Source organism: Apteryx rowi, unplaced genomic scaffold (assembly GCF_003343035.1).
Source record: "Apteryx rowi isolate R43461 unplaced genomic scaffold, aptRow1 scaffold_48, whole genome shotgun sequence".
In the NCBI taxonomy this organism is placed as follows: Eukaryota; Metazoa; Chordata; class Aves; order Apterygiformes; family Apterygidae; genus Apteryx; species Apteryx rowi.
Genome location: NW_020450738.1, coordinates 2,418,725 through 2,438,552, shown reverse-complemented (window position 1 = coordinate 2,438,552; position 19,828 = coordinate 2,418,725). Strand labels below are relative to the sequence as shown.

Below are 19,828 nucleotides of genomic sequence, written 5' to 3'. Positions count from 1 at the left end.
GTACTGACCCCTGGGGGACACCGCTAGCTACAGGCCTCCAACTAGACTCTGCGCTGCCGATCACAACTCTCTGAGCTCTGCCATTCAGCTTACCTGGCTGCTGAAGGCATTGATTCTAGCTAACCATTGTGGTCACAACTTCATAGTGCTCTTGCAAAAGATTTATCTATCTTGACTAACTAAACTAGGCTCTTATTAAACTGACACTGGAGGGAGGGAGAAGTGCAGCAGGAAAAGAAACAGCCTGTTAAAGAGAAAATGGCATCAGTCACCCAAGTCTCMGGCTTTGTTTTAATTTTAGATGAAACCTGCTGGAGTTGATATCGTTTGGTGCTCTAGCTCAGGCTGGGTAGGAGGTTTTTCAGAGCATTCATGCCTCAGGTTTCCTGAAACCAACCCATTTGTTAAGACTGTATTTCCACTATTTACTGCTCAACTTCCAACATGTGGGCATTTTGGAGTCTGGCCACCCTGAATTGAAATACTAACTTTCATGTACCTGTAAAATATAAAAGCATTGGATACTTCTGTAAAATAACTCAGGTACGTATAGTATTCGGAAACCGACACTGGTAACTGGCACCTGTTAATATTTGTATTCAATCAACAGTGAGAGAAAGCATGATGTCCAATGGTAGAGTAGGTGGGTTCCCTTTTGTTCCRAGTCAAGTGGCTAATACTTATGTTACCTAAGAACGTAAGTTAAAGACAGGAACCCAGCTGAGGAATTCACAAATGCGAAAGAGTGTGTTTGAGTACTAAGTCTTCCCACTTCATAAATATAGAAACTAAAGCAGAGACATTGAATGTCTCCTCTTAAGATTTGCGTCAGAGTTCRAGTTAGAACTGATATGTTCTGCTCTCAGATGTTGCTCCCATAACACACACAGATTTGCTAARGGTAACAGTGATCAAGAAAATTGAACTTTGATGCCATATTTCCTTTCTTTCCCTCCCTGTTCTGTAATACCAAGTTAGGCACAAGGAGGGAGGGAGTATTAAAATAACTTCACTTTTTCTAACACACGCAGATTCTAGAAAAACAGAAGTCACTGGTATGGCTCTTCAGTTACATGAAGAAGAAATATTGCATGCAATTTGCAGGTGACAGTGAGCTCTCGCACCCCCCTTCCCCCCCCCCCCAAAAAAAATTTCCTAGAAAAAAATTTTTTGAAAGAACAGCCTTATCTTTTATGAATAAATTAGTTTTTTGTTTGTTTTATAAGGTAAAAAATCATTAAGTTTGTTTCTTGATTAACAAATCATCTTGCAATAAGGCTAGTTTAACTTGGTTTTGGATATGAAAAGTTCAAGTTTTTCTAATCAGTCTAGGATTGTTCTTTTGTAATTTTAAAAATAGGATGATGTGTCTCCTCCCCTGAGACATGTGATTGAAACACCACTGCTTTGTTCTGATCCAGTTTATTTAGGAAAAAACAAACAAACAAAATGGCATTTAAAATATTGTCAACCTAAAATAAAAGGCGCTGGTATTTCTGGAAGGTTTCTTCCTTTGTTTTTTAAATAGCCCATTTAAAAAAGAAATATTGCTTAGAAAATGCTCTAGTGGCCATATGGACAATATCTTCTGACTTCATTTTCCTGTTATAGAAAGAAATAAGGTATTACCTTTCCCCACCCATTCACAAATAGAGTTTCCATGGTTACCTGGGCACCTGGCTCCTCAGGGATATGAGCAAAAGCAGCTTAGCAATTAAATAGCCTGATTTGTCATCTGAAAGAAGAAATCATTAGGAAAGTGGTATTTGGCTAATTCACAGACATACTTCCAGTCATGTGTATATCACTAATTTGTCATTTATACAGCGTGATTACTTTCACCAGAGGCCMACATAAAATTAAGTCCTCATCACCAGCTTACATGTTTGCTTCAAGGCAGCACTGCACAGTTAATCCTCTCTGTTCCATCTTGCCATGATTTTGGTATTATCTCAAATTCCAAGTGTCTGTGTGTGTAGTAGGGGCCAACAGAATGGCTAATAAAACATCTGTAAAGTAGTATATCATCTTGCATGATGATGCTTTTAAATCCTTGAGCAGAAAGCACTCTTACGTGGTTGTCTTTGAGAAATTATTTGTTCTTGAACTGTATTGTTCAAAAGCTTACAGCAAAATTATCCAAATGTAGACTAGGCCTTTGGATGCTACTAGAACGGGGAAGTCATATCGTTGGTATACAGTGAGTCATCCATAAAATCTCCAGGTGAAGTGAAGCAGATGAGACTTAAATTTCTAATATAAAAATCAAACAGGTGAACAGTGCCATATATGCACATTTAATAGTGTAAAATTTCTAGATTTTCTTGAGAGAGAGCTGACATTAAAAAAAAAAAAATACAAAGTTTCTAAAAATTTGTTAGGAGGAACTCATACCAGAAGAAAGGAATACATTTCATTTGCCACAGGTAGAAAATGCATGAGATACCAAAAATATTTTTAGTTTTTATATTAAGCCTTGCAAAATTTGCAACAATTAGATAATCCTTAAAGTGCTTTCTCCCATAATCTGTTCTTAACTATTTGCTCTGCAGGCAAATGACAGTTACTTCTGGGAATCAGTTAGTGGAGTGTCAGGAGTGCCATAATCTCTACCACCAGGATTGCCATAAACCTCAGGTGACAGACAAGGAAGTGAATGATCCTCGACTTGTTTGGTATTGTGCACGCTGTACCAGACAGATGAAGAGAATGGTAGGAGTCTTTTTTTTTTGTCTAGCATGAATACTACTTGAATACAGCAGGCTATTTCTGATAAATGAGGGTTTTTTGTTTTGTTTTTTTAAGGTTACAGAAATCTTTAGAAGCTTGTTCAAGAACCATTTTTCACAGCAGTGTTTCTATTGCTGCTGCTGTGCTTTTTAATGTAACTTCTGAAAGAGCAGTAATGTACTATTTAAACAATGCTTTTTTAGAAGCAAAAGTTGAATAAAGAAGAGTCAGATAGGATTCTTTCCTACTTGGGAAGCAATARTTAAAAACACTTATTTCAGGTGATACTGACTTTTAGTACAAATCTACMATATAGCCCTATAGTTTTAATTTTCATCTCAGTTGTGGAAATGGATGTTTTCCTCTAACAACAGACTGCARATTTTGGTCCAGATCTGAAGTGCTGGGTGTTCTGAGACTTCGTAATAAGCTGAGTAGCACCTTCCTGGAAAAAAATCCCTTTATTTTGATTCATCTGTGTGTTAATTTCTAACTAAACAGACTAATTGTTCCTGATGCCACAGTAGAGTCAGTCCACTCATTTCATTGTGAGAAACAAATGTTGGAGTAAGAAAACATCTTTGGGTGCACTAAACATTAATTGTTAGTTCGCCCATCTTTAGTCGTCATCATACATCAGAAAACATGTTCTGTTTTGGATCTATTTTATGGAAACTTAGTAAGTTGTTATCTGTTGAAATGACTTTATTAAAGAAACAAGAAAAGGAGGCAATGTAAGATCCTGGCCAAGGAGCTATCATCACTTGCTGAAGTACTTGATTATTCTGATGACCATCAGGTCTTTGAACTCAGAGGGGTTGTTTGCTTGAGGGCAGTTATTGAATGGGATAGGCGTTGCAGCAATCCAACCTTTCCCTTCAAGATGCCAAGCTCCTCTTTTTGTTTCAGCATAAATTCTACCGTCTTACCCACCACTTCTTAGCGGACTCCCACAGCGTGGGTCCCAGTACTGCTGGATTCTGTCCATACCTTCCTCAAGTTCACCTTTCTTCTCCCTCTTCTTGTGAAGGCCCTGTGCTTTCCTATTCCCTAAGTGACAACACTGCCTCTCTCTCCACGCTGAAATAGCAAGTCCTATTCAGTATGCTTTTTGGCTGGACTCTTTCCATAGTAACATACTCAGCACTACTCACACAGCCGCAGTCTTGACTTATTTCTCAGGCACCATTCAGCTTGAAATCTAATATTGCAAAAGCTAGACTGCAATCTGATAATGCTCGTGCTTTTTGTTAAACCAATCAATGTTATGGGGGCCATAACTAATTTGCGTTTTTTTCTACCACTTATGCAGGCTCAAAAGACACAAAAACCACCTCAAAAACCAGCTCCTGCTGTGGTTTCAGTTGCACCAGCTGTGAAAGATCCGTTGGTCAAGAAGCCAGAAATTAAGTTAAAACTTGATACCCCACCAGCTTTTCTAGCATTCAAGAGAACAGAAGTCAAGGTAATGTAGTTTAAATTTTCCAGAGGAAGAGTTTACATTTCACTGCACAGATATGATAATTTTAATTAGGCCAATCCTTCCTCATAAGAACCGCAACTGAAAATAGTCTGCTATTCCATGTGTACTAAGTAGTACCATAACATAGTGGTTTTGCATTAGCACTAAAAGAGTTTTAAAAAAAAATTCTTGATTCAATTATGAGTCCCTAAAGCATCCAGCTCTTGACTGTATTTTTATGTTACAGAGGAGAGAACAGAATTTACTCGTGGGATTTCTTTAATGATATTTTGTACAAGTAGGAGCCCTTATAATTGTATAAAAGATATGATTTGCTCTCTGTGGCCAAGTCACATATGCATATTTTAGTAATTAGAAGGCTTTTTCTCATGATAATAGGGAAACCCAGCTGACCGCCGTAAGATCTAATTTAGAAGGCTGCTCCTTCTCATATATGTTGTCACATGTTTCTGCTTCTCTGAGTTATTCAATACATACTGTTATGAGYTGGTTAAAGATAGTAAACCAGAAGCAGCATAATAAATAACAAAGTAGTCTAACAAACCATGACCCTTATCTAGGAAAGCACATCTGTAACTCAAAATCATGATGATTTATTCATGTGCTCCAAGTTATGTTTGCAGTTGCTTTGCCTGCATGGAAGCTGTTGTGAATAATATGATGACTACTGCTCAAGCACTTAATGTRTAAATAACTTTCACTGCAGCAGAGTTACTTGTGTTCCTAAATGGGGTTGTAGGAATGCGGTCCAATTTCATTCATCATCTTTACTGTTTACAAAATATTTGGATATATTATGGAAGAGATATTATTTGAATATAGGATTTTAATTTTAGTTTTGACCCTGCCCTTTGTAGCTCTGGTTTAATAATTTGACGTGTRTTATCCCCAACTGAAAATTGGGAGTAGGTAGTATTGAGGTGTAGGAACCACAGTTAATGTCTGCAAAAAGTCTGTCTATCACACTGCCTGAATGGAAAGACTGAAGGAAAGAAGTTCAGTGACTTCTTAAGGTTTTTAGTTATGTATTGTGGTGAGGAAACGAGGGGAAGGAAAAGGAAAGTTTAGACACCCCTGTTTTGGCCAAAAGACTGTAATATCTGCAGTATTTAATTGCTCAGGGTCTGATTTTTGTCTGAGCATCTGTCATCTTGTTAAAAAGCAACACCAGGTAACCACAGTAAATAATAAAAGCTAAGCAATTGCCTCCATCATTTATACTTCACAAGTTTGGGCTTTTTGTAATTATTTCAGTTAAATCATCTTTTATAGTTTATTGGGAGATCACGATGCCATATGGTAGCCTGTTAGCTGTACAGAAGAGGGGAAAGAAAAGGTAATACTGGATTTATTTGGTTGGGAAATTAAAAGTTAGCTGCACCTGCATCCTTTCCTTTCCTTGTTAATGCTTTTAACTGTAGAGGCCAGTGATGAAATACTGTCCAATGGGTGTTCCTGGGGAAAAACCAGAAACGGAAGCTTGATCTATTCCTGTCATGATGTATTACACAAATAAATAGTTCTTATTATAGTAACATTTATTTATTTTAGACCTCAGCAGCAGTTTCGGGGAACTCAGCCAGTACAAGTGTTTCCTCTTCAGCAACCAGTGGCCTTACAGGATGGGCTGCTTTTGCAGTCAAAACCTCCTCTGCCAGTCCATCAACTGCCAAACTGGGATCAACAGCACAGAGTGCCAGTGGGAAACCTGCAGCCTCTTCTAATAATCAGAAACCTGTGGGTTTGTCAGGGTTGGCAACTTCCAAACCAGGACTAGGGTCAAAAGTAGCTTCGGCTAACAACAGCACAAACCCTGTTCAGCTGAAGCCGCCTCCACCTCTGACACTGGGAAAAACCACTCTCAGCCGTTCGGTAAGCAGCGACAATGTCAGCAAAGTAGGTCTTCCTAGTCCCAGCAGTACTGCGCCCAGCAGCAGCAGCAGCCAGGTGCCCGGTGGGAATGGCAACAGTGGGACCGCGGGTAACAGCGGGGGCAGTGCAAGCAAAACCGCAGCAGATACTGGTAATCAGTCGGCCTCCCTAAAAGGCCCGACTTCTCAGGAATCTCAGCTCAATGCTATGAAAAGGTTACAAATGGTCAAGAAGAAAGCTGCTCAAAAGAAACTCAAGAAGTAATACAGCTGCTTGTTAACTTTGGTTGTGTTCTGTAAAACAACAGCATTGATGGTTTTTCTTAAAAAAACAACAACAACAACAACAACAACAACAACAACAACAACAGTTAGACTGAAACAGTAGTTAAATCAGGGAAGACCAAAACCCTTGTTCTACAGGTCAGACTTAGATGATCCTTGCAGTTCTCTCTGACTTCACAAATCTGTGAATTGAATATGATAGAGGAATATTCATTATAATATGCCTCCTGTTTTTTAGCTCAAAGATCTGAAATGTGACATTGTTAACCTCGGATTTTTTTTCACATATAAAGAAAATAGATTTATGTGCACCCTTAATAAATTGGACTTCCAGAACCTGTCATTCTTAAATCGCATTATTAATAAAAGTATTATTAATCTGGGACATCATTGCCGCTTTTCTTTCATACCCCATTTTCCAATACTTAAATTGAGAAATGTTTCTGCTGTTCAGGGTTGTCTGTATTATGCAGAATTAATGAAGTTGATCCTAAATTATACAGTTCCTCAGGGRAAAAAAATCTTTCTTTAAATGATTCCAAAAATTAACAATGAACAATATATCCTATCTGAAGTGAGAATTTTAAGTGGCCTTTTTTATTTTTATATACTGAGAAACTTCATTGGTCACTTTGCTGTTGTAATTCTCTGTAGGAGGCAAAAAGAGCATTGGCAAAAAATGAATGACCCCTAACCTGTAATAAGGGTGAAAGAGCTAAAACAGTATTTTTGAGCTCTTTTAATCTATGAAGAAACTTAAGACTGTCCTGTTGTAATATGAATGGAAAATAAGTGGAAGACAGTATGTATTTGAATTAAATACACAATCCTGTTGAACCACATCTAAAACCTATTGAATTCATTTCTTGTATTTCAATGATGTGAGAGAAGGAAATATAGAAGAAAAAAGGAAATATCTTGGGAGCGTATACATTAGCTCCCCTTCTGGCACTCCTGAAACACGAGACCTTTCAATCACGTAAGTATTCCATGCTGTAAGTACYGCTGTAAAATTCACAAGTCTTGCATGTGTTAAAGCAGTAATGCCTGCCAGCCTGTCTTGGAAAATGTAGCTTCCAGTCTCTTAACTGTTGCACTGTAGCCTTTATGATTGTTATTTAAAATACAGTTGCTCAAATCACTGCCTTCTCATACAAGGAAGGAGCAAGGGCAGAAATCTCTTTAGTCTGGTGTAGTTAGTGACAGTGTTGGTCACTAAAGTCCATATAAAGTGTTGAATAAAAACCTTCTAGCCCTAGCAAGTGTTGGGAGGTTTTTGTTGTAGTTTGTTGCTTTTTAAAAAATATGTCTATTAGAGTTTTCAAATCAGTAGCTTTTCCAGCAGTTTTGGTGGGATGATAGAGACAGAAATATATGTGTACAAATGCATGTCTTCCTTCGTATTACTCAAAGTAGCAAATGGATCTCTTATATTCCAGAAGTTCCATTTCTTTCTCCTCCCCTTGGAGGTTTGTCTTTCAGAAGGAGGATTCTGCTCATGAATGCCTCCTCAGATCTGCTGGAGGGCTTCTACATTTAAATTTATAGAAAACTGTTGCAGAATTTCTGATAGGAACTTTCAAGGCTTGTCTGTAGGTAAGTTTTAAGGCCAGGGAAGAAGGGTTGAAATTCCATATGCAATTTGGAGAGGAGGGCCAAGATACATTGGAGATAGAAGAGCCTTAAGCTTAAAGGAAGTTGACTCCAATCTTCTAGCTACRTAAGGCTATTCACAAAGAAATCATGGGACACAGACCTTACCCAGCTATATTAGGGTACTGGTTTTATCTTGTAACTCATAATTAGAGGAAAAACTGAGGTGAAAAAAAAAAACAGTTCTGAACTTGCACATACAGTTCTGTGACCGGTGGCAGTCTCACTACTGGATTTTGGGGTTGGCTAGACTGCCAGCAGTGCCTGAAGGCACAAGGGCCAGGATCAGGAACTGGGGAGGTCGAGTATTAGGATCCATGTAACCCGGAATGGGAATCCTAATACACCCTTGTTAGGGTTGTCATATAGACTACAGATGTGACAATGTTACAAGAGCAGACTTGACCTGAATTTTCAAGGAGGTTGTCCTGCTGTCTGTCCRTGGCATTCATGGGACAAAGGKTTTTTTGTTTGGTTTTGTTTGGTTTAGGAAGGGGGGCAGGGACATTCAGAAACCTTTTTCTATTCAGAAACCCACGTTCTAGTTYGCTTGTATTTGCAAGTGCCAGAAATAATATCAGGTATGTTAGATGTTAAAATAGATCAAAAATATTTGTAATCTCATAGATTTCAAATATAAAAGATTGTTTAGGGACTTTTTTTTACTTTATTCCTTCATGGAAATGATAGTTCATATTTTGCGTTCACAAGGATTAATGAAAAAATTTAAGTTTTTTTTTTTTAACTCTACATTTCTTGTTATACTCAGTGACATACTCAAAGACTTGTATGGGAACTGTCATATCTGTTTACTTTGCATTGTTGCTTAGTGTCTCCATTCCAGGAGAAAATGAAGCAGATGCTATAGGATTATTGCAAGAGAGAAGCTGTGAGTTGCATCCAAGCATGTTCCAGCACGACAGCAGTGCCAAGGTGACTTTTATCTAGCAGCATCTTAGGTACTCTGCCTGACTGCCAGTAATACTAATAACTCCAAAGAGGGTGTGGGGAAAGGCATTCATCTCTGTGCATGGCAGTTGTTCAAGCTCAATGTATTAAATTCCTAGTTCCAAAGTGTTGGTAGGATCAGCTTTGTCTCCCTCTTCCTTTTGCAGCACCGGAGCCTGCTCAGTCCCCCAGCCCCGGTGCAGTCTTGCGCTTCACCTGGCCGCTGATAAAAAGGAAGTATGTACATGCTGTAGCTACCTCCTGGGAACTGCCCCTTCAGGCCTGCCTGCGGCGTTTTCCTGACTAGACCTAGCTTTCACACCCACAGGCCTGCCTTCAGCTGTTTCCAGAGTTTTACCCACTGCTGCTGAGAAAGGTAACGGAGAAAGCATGAGGTCTGCCAGCCTGTCCGCCTGCACCCCTGAGCTGTTCTTCCTCCCTTGTGCGCTCTCTGTTCGTCTCGGCTGCTCCATGTTTCATTCAGGTCTCAGTCTCGTGGTTCAGGCCGTGCACACTGAGTGCTGAAAAAGTGTCTTGAGTCTCGCCATTTGTGACCAGCATGCAACAATCCCCTCTCTGCCCTTTCCATGGTAAGGGGAGCATCTCTAAGTAGGGAAATGCCTCAGGCTTTAGGACAGGYGAAAACTACAGCTTATTTTATCATCCTACATTTTAAATATGTGTAAAGCTGATACATGCAGCTATTTTCCTCACCTCCTTTCCCCTCTGCGCAATCAAGACTTAGACCTAAGGTTTCTTAAACATCCCAAGAAATAGCTTCATTTGCTCAGGATTGTTCTTTGCTACCTGGAGAATTTGCATTCTTTTTCTAGTATCCCTTCCTGTGGGGGGGATGGAAAAAAGGTTTTATCTTTCTCTTGCCTGTAGCTTCCAGGGTGATTGAAAAATAACAGCAGAGAGGAGGAATCCAGAAGTTTTTATTGCCTTTGGATCAAGCTATCTTTCCTGCTCTCTAGCACAGAAGGCTTTTTATGATGGTATGGTAGGAAAAGACATTGAACCGGTTTTCATTTGCAAACAGAAGGCATTTTTGCCTCCTAAATGTTAATCTGAAGAATATAGCCTACACTACGAAGTAGAGCATGCGGATAGATTCTTTTAATGGCTAGGGTGCTCCTGTGTAAAGGCATTTGCTCTAGTAGTAAAATTTGCTCCCACAGGAAGATTCAAGATGTAAAACTGCCTCAGTCGTGCCTCTGAATATACATATAGTTTTGCTTGCGAGAGCCCGGGAGCTTATGTTTGAACTCTGCAGTTTGCTTGTAGGTATCATTTATGGAGAGAACAAAGTGGGGAAAATTTGATTTTTGTTTTCAAATTATGGTAGCTAGTCCCATTTTAAAATTCCTCTGAGACCTGATTCAAGGATATCTGGATGTTTTTACTTCTGGAATTCTGGTAGGGGTTGACTGTAGGTTATCTCCTGTTCATTTTAGAATAAAATAACTTATGCTATACTTTTTATGCAAACCTGTCTTTTCCCTCTAATAAGACCAAGTTGAGATGGTGTTTGCTGATATAGCTATATTAGCAAAATCTGTACTATAGCTGCAATTTATATGAGCAAAAGACTTTTCCTCTGTAACTTTACCAGCTTCCTAAATGAAATATAAAGTCTCCTTCTGTTGGTATAAAAATGTCAGTTAGGATTGTGATTCTTTGAAGTGTTATATCAGGAAGGATTTAAAGCATAGACCTGGTCTTTTAAATCAAGTGTTTTTCTTGAATACGTAAGATAGGCACTGTTGAAAAACAGAATAGATTGAAGGGAATGGATGTTTTCTGCTTTGAAGTTACAGTTAGGATAGAATTAATAACTGATTTTTCAGGAAGGCAGTCTGTTCTACAGTACTGTTCAACTGAATTCAGATTTCATGCTGAGGAATCCAGTGTAGGGCAGAAAGAAGAAGGGATCAGAATGAAGTTTGTGTGCCTCATATTTAGGAAAGATGACTAGGAAGTCTTGTTTTAGGAAAAAAAACAACATATCTTTACAAAAATATATTTTTATTATTACAATAATTTAAAAGAAGATTTTTCACAATTTCTGAACAAACAATTTTTTAAGAGGAATTATCAGTAATAGATCTGCAGGCACCAGCGTTGTCATAGCCAGATTTGCAATTGCAGGTATGAGGTCTCTTTCACATACTTGCATTTTTACAAGCTATCTCAAAATGACAGCAAGAGTGTTCGTTAGTATTTGAGGTATTTACTCAGTGAAGCCTCCTAAGGTGCAATGTCAGCAGGAATCATTCTTCAATCTGTGCTGAAAAGGTGAATCCTTAGTAAAGGTTCACAAGTACCCTTCAAGCAGAGGGAACATGGTGCAGCACAGAGTTGCCAAAGATCAGAGCCAGAGACTCTGTGCTGTTCTTTGGCTTGGATATTTACTGGACTCCAGGTTATTGCACAGAAATCAATGGCAACACTCTTAAATATATATCCCGTGAAGGAAGAAACACTTCAGTTCAAATGGACCCAATCTTGGAAATATTTTTGAATGCTCACTGTCTCAATGGGTCAAGTCAGTAAAATGCACGTTTGAATATATGCATGATCGGTCTATTAAACCATGGCCTGTCTCTGCTTCAATCAAAATAAATTAGTTTTGTCATTAATAGGAAAAAGAAAACTCTTAGAATACTGTAATCTCCTCTACATTAAGGAAACAACTGCAAAAACATTGCATAGTTTTTAGCAATTTCTGGAGTCCTAACRGAGCTGAGTTTCTAGTATTTAAAGTGCTACCTCAACAATAATGTGTCTGAGCAGGTCTAATCTGAAATTTTGTAAATCTCCTTAATGTAGGCAGGCTTTAGATTCCAAGAGCTTTCCTTCATTTTTGCAAAAATTCTAGTTTGCATTCATATGTTTTAGACAAAGATAAAAGCTTGCAATATATATGTAATCTCATCAAATTATAACAGCTAAAACTTTGAATTTCTGAAATGATTAATCCACCTGAGCCTAACAAAGTACTCTTTGTGAATCCCAAGTTTTTGTGAGGATAAGAAAGAAGATATAAAGTCATATAAATTCTCCCAAAATATAAAAATTATTATGGGTCTTATCCATAGACTGGGGTTTCACATGGCCTGTTAGAAGTTCACAAATTCCACAGAAATTCTATGAAATTTAGGTGGCTGGCTCCCTTAGGCTTCGTCCTTCATTCTTTGTTGCGTCAGGATACCTAGCGAATGTTTTGGAGAGCAGCATTTGAATACACTTTGAGACACCTTCACAGAGCCTGAGTTTTCATGGGGAACACACACAGTGCTCTCTCAAAATCAGGGCCCTCTATATGACTCAAGCTGAGCTCTCAGAACTAAGACTTTAGAAATTTTTTCTTCTGACTCTTAATTAATTTCAGTATCTGAAATACAAAACTTTGTCATTGTGCTTATATGACTGCGTTAAGCCTATTAAATTCAATTCAGTCATTTCTAAAACTGTTTCAACTAATACAAAATATGGATCACATCCAAATAAAATATTCTGAAATGTGAGACGTTGGAAAGCTTCTTGTGTTCATCTTCACCATAACGTTAAAGTATAAAAGCCAAAGTAGTGCAAACTGTAGTAGGGCAATTCTACATCTTTCAGTCCATTCATCCAAGCTGATTACCCACCCCCCAACCCCGAAGATTTATTTTCTTCACTTAACCTAGAGGCAAGTTTTCTGTAATAACAATTTAAGTCATTAATGAAATGGATGGGAACCTTTTTTTGCTCGCTAGGGAAACAGCAAGATTTAAGTGCACAAGGTTGTGTACAGTTACACAAAACAGTATGGTATCTATTATTACTGCTCATTGGATTGCAGTAGTTCAGAGTTTCACACACCAGTTTCTGGATGTCCATCTCAGAGAATTTCAAAAGCTTCTCTATCATATGATTTAATCCAGCACAAATGTTAGGATTTCATCTCTGTGATCCACTGCATTCATCATCTGAGCAAATTCAAGAACATTCCCTAGCTTTTTAGCATAATAAAATGAAAATATGGGACACTCAAGAAAATGAAACCGGATTCATTAGTGTAGCAAAAACTGTTTGCTTCAGCTCCTTAACTCCTCTCATCCTCTATTTGCTGGCAAGTTATTCTTACTACATCTTAGTAAGGATTTCAATCATTTTATCTTCATACCCCACATTTTAGCAACATGAGGCAGAAACTTGACAGCCAACAGCTTTAGTGCATACCCTTGATCAGCAACCTTTCCCCACACACACATCTGTTTTAATAGTGTTGTCACTTTAATGGTCAGTCAATAATAAGGAATTATGCAGCTATGCAGAAAATACCTGACAGAGGCTTGTATTTCATTTACACCAACTGCTTCAAGCATAGCCTTTTTTTTCCCCCCCTTTTGCACTGTTTAGCACAATAAGGTCCTCGTTCATCATTTGAGGTCCTAGGCATTACTCTAACAAAATCAGCTGTGATGAAATTAGTTATCAATGGCAACAGCAACACTATGTTGTTAGGTCACCGTTCAGTCTAGCTTAAATGCGGGGCACTGGCCTGTCCTAAAGATCACTGTAGTCAGTGAACCTAAACAACTAGTACTTGATATCATGTCCTTCCTCAGGCTTCTACATTTTCCCATGCTCATTGAGGATACAGTGTGAACTATTTTAACTTTTTAAATAGCATTAACAGTTCTGAAGGTACTTTAGTAAAATGCAGGCCTTGACTCTGAATCTAATGAAGAGTGAATCAGCTCATCAATACGTTCTTCACTGTTCAATCTAATGTCAGGCACTTTGCGAATGAGAATGATGATTTTTCCTGGAAGAGAGATCTTGACACATCTTGAGTCCTAGCTTATTTACTAGACATTGTGATCTCTGTATCTGACCTAAGGAATCAGATAGGCAGCAAATATTCATGAAATAGCACTGCTTGACTTTTTTTTTTTAAGCATAGATTTCTCAAGTCTAATAACACAAGTTCTGTTTCAGTACGCAGATCCTGCAATATAAAGCAGTTAGTGTGGAGATGTTTTTCAATCCTGATGCACATTCGTATTGCTACAAGCTGTTTCCTATGATATGAAATAGTTGTGTAATTTTTTTGAATATTGTAACTTCCAAATTTCATGGTACCTATTTCTTTTGTGACACCCCCCCTCAACCCCCAAACACATTTCCATGTTTAATTAAACATACCTTCTTCCCTGAGCCCAGCCACTGGTACCAATGTATTCTGTATGTTTTAAGTTATAATGTGTGAAATGTTCCTTAAAAAAATGAAGCCCTTTTTCTTTTCCAAGTCATTACAAAAGTGGCTGAAGATAAAAACAAACATCCAAAAGCTCAAGTTTTGAGAAGGGTCTGTGTTGACCAAGATAGAGGTTCAGGAACAATTCAGTCTGAACTACAGAATCCCTGAAGACAGAATTTATCCTTTTTCAAGGTTAATTTTCTTCATCTTGAATATTATTTGCTTAATACCATGGAAGAAAAACATAATTTTAGACGTGATTTATACTTGTAGGTTGATTTTTGATGTAGGACAGTGTTTGACAAAAGAGAAAATTATGGGGTAATGGAAGAGCAAGCTCTTCAGGACGTTAATCAGAATCAGTCTTCCTGTTAAATGTTTTCTTCCTCAGGTCTTGACAAGGTGATGGCTTTCGGAGAATGGAAGTTCTCAATATCATCTGTGTGCTGTACCTGATATCATGGCTTCTGTCAATCACTTGCGAGTTTGCCTTGCTTGCTGCAAACCGTAATAGATTATTATTCTGTCTACTTCAGAGAAACTGGCTCAATGGACCTTTCTGTTCCTAAGCATATGTCATCTTCCCAAGGTAATTAGATGGTACATATCCTTTCTGACCTTTGGCTTCTGCTAGCCACCATTCTTTATTGCCACTCAGGTCAGAAAAACGAAGTATCCTAACCCTCTGGTACTCCTGAAGACTGAGTTCCTGATCATTTCTTGCTTGAAATGCATAAACAGCATAAAATGTCTGAAAAAGGAAAGCCACAAAAAAAAAAGATCTGAATCCAGAAATGTAACCGCATCTTACCCTATCCTTGTATATTAGTATGAATTATGTATACACAAAATGTGTAATAACATATACGAACCAGTATATAATTACATGGTCTGTAATGGCTGCACAGAGTACAAATAACAGGGCCAAAAAGAAAAAAAGAAAAAGTAAAATTGAAGAATCTGAATATTTCTCCAAGGGAAGAAACAAACCAAGCTCTATTAGGCACCATCAAAAGAACACACCAGGCTAATAAGATTTTCAGTTCACATCAAATGTCAGCAAGCTTGGAGTGCTGGCCTGAGCATTTACAGCAAGGTTTCATCAAGGAGAACCACCTTTCCTAAAGCTCCTGTACTTAAATGTGGCAACTGTTAACATGAATCCCTCAAACCATCTTCTCGGCTGCCAAATATCCTATCTGCAGTAATTTGATCTGGAAATAGTACAAACAGGTCACTTCTGTACCTTGCTGATCAGCGTTGCCACAGCTTTCTCCTCAAAGGTAAGTGGAAAAACCCAGAACTTAGCTATTTCTGAGGCCCCCACTCCATAGGAGAGCCTTGAGTCATTGTACGTATGCTAGACTAATGCAGCTGTGTTTTCTGTAAGACAGAACTATGATTCACAGTTTAACTCTGATTATCTTTTCCCACCTTGTAGCTGTTTAAGAAACCCAAAGAATAGCAGAGGATAATGAGAGCTGTGGGACTTCCCTTGTCATACTGACAGGTTAGCGGAAGCCTTCTGCAGTGTAAAAGGGAAACCATTTAAATTCTAAGCAGTATAATTTTGGATTTGAAATAGGAAAAACAAAAAGACAGGCACAGTATATATCACACTTACATGCTGATCATCCATATCCTGAATACCATCAGTCTCTGTCCCCTTAATTGTTGGATTTTTGCAGAAATTAATAGGAGATGAGTTGCTGTCAGTCTTACTGTGTCCTGGACTTCTTACGCTGCTATCAGTGGTGGGCCGTGAAGAAACAAAGAGGCTGATATTATCAAAATCATCATCACAGAAACTGTTTTCTGCTATGTCCTTCTGCACCTTGGCTGGATTGTAAGGCTTCAGGAAGGAGGAATACACATACCCTTTAAGGACTAGATATCAGAATAAGAGAAAAAAATAAACATTTCGAAACCAACCATTTCATGCAGCTGTCAGTATGACAGAGGCAAACAGATGGGGCCAGAATGAAAAGAAATCAATAGCCCAAAGAAAAGCTGTTATTGGGATGTTTGTGCAAATAACTTACTTCCTGTATCAACAAGCCATCTGCTTGTACTTCCGAAGGGGTCCTTTTGCTCCACAACAGCCACCAGTTCTCCTTCATGTAAATCAATATCGAATTCCTGTGTGGCATTGCATTTGCGCTTAGCTTGAAACAGCAGTTCTGTGCTGTATGTAGACAACAGCTTGGACCTGTGGTCTTCTGTCTGATGTGGGGTTTCGAGCTGAAAAGAAAGAAAATACTCACTGGCAATAGTTCTGAGGCCATTTCTAGAGAAACAAGGATGCATAAAAGAAACTAGTGTATACTGCATGTGGCCACAGGCTCTATATTTTTTTACATACAGATCAAGGAATTATCTAAAGAACTATAAAAAAAACGATAATCTCTGAATGGTCTTCTATTTGTATGAAATTACCTTGCTCTATAAGGGTGAGATGCTATTAACTGCTTAAACCACATCCAGTCACAGTTTGCTTAAAGGGCAGAGAGGGAGGTGCTGCACACCAATGTGACCATAACACATCACACTAGCAAGAGCATCTGTTTCTTACTGATGCTAAAAGGAATCCTACAGCTTCCTTGGTTTCTCCAGTAAATCTGCACCTAAGTTTTTATTTTACTATAAACTAGACTCCTAAAAGCTTTGGAAGTGTCTGATTAGATGGGGAACTAGGCACACACAGATTTCCTGGTGGATTTTCTGCATCTTCTGATCTGGGTGTATGTATATATATGTGTGTGTATATATGTGTTTTATATATAAGTGTATGTATAAATATACACAAAGAAATACACAAAGGATCATAGCTGAAAAAGAGAAGCAAAAAGTTGTTAATCAGAAGATTGAGATGCACAGTAAGACTATTTTAAAAGAGCAGCAATTGAACTTTGCATGTACAGTCTTACAGTTAATGTGCTTAAAGACCTAAGGATTGTCAGAGATGATTTCAAGTAGAGTTTCAAGATACTAATATGAAAAGAGAGTGGAAAACCTTCAGAAATTACTGGTGAATGGAAAAGCTTCATTCCAACAACCCAATTCAGGTTCCCAATGAAGGGACCCAGCACAAACCTCTAGGTGGCATAAAAACTGATTTGTTTCAAAAGYGATCAAAAGAGGATGCTTCATACACAATTCAAAAGTATGACACAAACCACAGTTGGGACAGGCTTCTTTTTTTCCAAGCTCAATTTTCTCTCAATAAAGGTTGCACTGCTGTTTTCTTTTACAAAATTCAGCTTGTGAACCTCCTCCATCAACTGATTCTGCACTTCACAGATGCTTGAGGAAGACAGCTGCAAACACAAAGGTGGGTTAGATCTCATGAACAAGATGGTAAGGAGATTTTAGACAGCAGATTTGGTGTAATGGGATGAACACTAGGAATCAGGAAATCTGACAAGTTACTATTATATCCTGCAGAGCCCATGCTGTGTTAGACATAAGACAGAAAGAAAAGTGAAAGATCCTTGCTTAAAAAAATTTATAATGATTACTATTAGATTTACAGAACACAGTGATTTAACTTAAATCATTAAAAAATATTCCAAACTGTTGAAAATGATGAAATGAAACAGTGATTAAAATGAAAACGAGTGATGAAACAGTGATGAGAAATGATGAAAATGAACAGCCTTGTACTTATGCTACTGAGTCACCTGCTTTCAGATGCAAATGTGCATCCCAGCAGTTATCACAGAGTGGCCAATGTGCCATAAGGCTTGGAGTAACTTACCCCACAGCTGTGTGTTTATGAAACTGTGTGCCACTACCAGGTCAAAGATAGTTGGGTTAGCTGAAGTTCCGTCTGTGGCACTAAATAAGTGCTTTCAGCCTATACCTAACCCCAAATGTATTTGCTGATATAAACAGAAAAAAAAAAGGTAATTTTATAGGCAAATCCCCACTGAAAACAATGCTCAATACAACTGCTTCCAAAACATACAATGCTCAAATTATAGGGATGCAATTTCTTCATGCAGGAAAAGTGCTCATTTTCCCATTAATCAGTGCAGCTCTATGTTTTGATCCTGACCTTGCTTTCTAATTTTTTCAGCTACAAGTGACTGTGAAGTGCTGTGTTCAACCCCTGGTGGAAAGGAATACTCCAGAAAGACCTAACTACAAGGTGTTTCATATGTAGAGTCTTGTCCAGTCACAGTCACCTAAACATGGCTCCACTTCAGGTGAGTGGGCTTGCAGTTGTGGAGGCAGCCTCACAGCTGTGTTTCTCAGAGGGTTCAGCTTCTCCAGGAAAAAATACAACAAAACTGAAAGTCTGTGTGATTTTCACACAAATTGGTAAAGAATAATTTCTTAACATGAATCTTAACGTCATGATCACAGTGCACAGGAAGAGCTGGCTGGAGGAACTAATGTCCTCTGCAGCTCAGGCAGGCACCTTTGGTACCTTTGGCTACATCAGTGAAATGATTTGAACTTTCTAAAAATGCCAGTAGAGCCCGAGCTATTCCTTAATGCCTAAAGAGTCTGCAGGAGCTTCTGTGGAATACTTGGGTTTAAAAGCAAATTGCTTCTCATAGAAATTATTTCATCAGATTTCTCCTAGCCCACTTCTGCGCTGCAGTCTTCTGTGTGACTCCACAGGTCTAGCAGTAGCAGGAGTGTTCATGCACTTTCTTGGAATTTTTCTTCCTGCATTTTCTAGGCTGCTCATGGCAGACTCGAAGAAATTAAGACTAAAATGTTGGCAACGCCTCCTTTTTGCTTCACTGTAATGTTCTCACCATTAATATCACTGCAATAGCTGGAACAGCTTCATTAGGATCATTCTTAGAAAAAAAAAAAGTTGAAGGTTGACAAAGCTTAAGAGCTGAGTTTGTAAAGTATAAAAAAACAAAGCCTGCTTGTGCTCAGCAGTACAAAAGAAAAAAAACAGGGTTACTTATAGCTATGTGTTCTAAGTGTCTCTAGCCGAATCATACAGAAAGAAAAAAGACAGACAGACAAACACAGAGCTACATCCATTTCTAATGTCCTTACTGGAACAGGCACCACCACAGCCGAATTTGACTGAAGTGCTGCACACATAATGTTCCTGAGGAGGGTAAGAAAGCAATGCAGGCAGTTCAACACAATCTTCTTGGCTGCTCTGTTGAATATCTGAAGTTCTTCCACTAGCTGTGCATTTAGAGCCTCATAGTCTTTCTTTGCTAGGTCCAGCTCTTCTCCTGTTGACCTCTGAAGGTAGCTGTTATAGTCCAACAACTTGTCGTAGCGCTTCTGGATGAGCTTCTGTGGGCCTGGAAACAAGGCCTGTAGTGCTGAGAGAGGAGCCAAAATGAGCTTGTCCAGTTGAAACATCTGGAAAGGTATAAAACAAACCTACATATTATTTCATTCATACAGTTTTTTATTCATACAGTAGCAGGTTAAGCCTGATGGCAACCTAGCCAACAATCTGTTAATAACACTTCATAAAGCATTACTGTCAGAGACAGCCTCAAGCAGGGTCTAGCATGAGTTGGAAACTCCTTCATAACATTGCAAAAGAGAGGCAACAGTTTTGCCGCTAAAAGTGTCTGATAATAGTAATGGTCCCTCAGAGCATGTAGCCTACAGTAC

At 38.5% G+C, this 19,828-nt stretch overlaps 2 protein-coding genes across 10 annotated transcripts in view; one reads left to right on the top strand and one right to left on the bottom strand.

Moving 5' to 3' along the window:
• INTS12 (integrator complex subunit 12) overlaps window positions 1–19,828 on the top strand; it is a 52,506-nt gene that overhangs the window by 14,015 nt on the left and 18,663 nt on the right. For 5 of the 9 annotated variants that reach the window (XM_026078451.1, XM_026078452.1, XM_026078450.1 and 2 more), the window contains 3 exons: window positions 2,553–2,712; window positions 4,043–4,195; window positions 5,765–6,754. In XM_026078451.1, the coding sequence (XP_025934236.1) occupies window positions 2,553–2,712; window positions 4,043–4,195; window positions 5,765–6,349 (898 nt within the window). In that variant the 3' untranslated portion in view covers window positions 6,350–6,754. Of the gene's footprint in view, window positions 1–2,552; window positions 2,713–4,042; window positions 4,196–5,764; window positions 8,956–9,137; window positions 9,347–14,612; window positions 14,811–17,481; window positions 17,553–18,299; window positions 18,430–19,828 lie in introns of those variants that run through there. The other 4 variants (XR_003255598.1, XR_003255596.1, XR_003255597.1 and 1 more) reach the window with 1 other exon arrangement.
• Window positions 14,763–19,828, bottom strand: part of ARHGEF38 (Rho guanine nucleotide exchange factor 38) — a 29,143-nt gene continuing 24,077 nt past the window's right edge. Inside the window, exons 9-13 of the mRNA XM_026078454.1 lie at window positions 19,247–19,567; window positions 17,398–17,538; window positions 16,264–16,462; window positions 15,846–16,108; window positions 14,763–14,972 (exon numbers count right to left, since the gene is read on the bottom strand). Coding sequence (XP_025934239.1) covers window positions 14,787–14,972; window positions 15,846–16,108; window positions 16,264–16,462; window positions 17,398–17,538; window positions 19,247–19,567 — 1,110 coding nt within the window. The 3' untranslated portion in view covers window positions 14,763–14,786. The remainder of the gene's footprint in view (window positions 14,973–15,845; window positions 16,109–16,263; window positions 16,463–17,397; window positions 17,539–19,246; window positions 19,568–19,828) is intronic.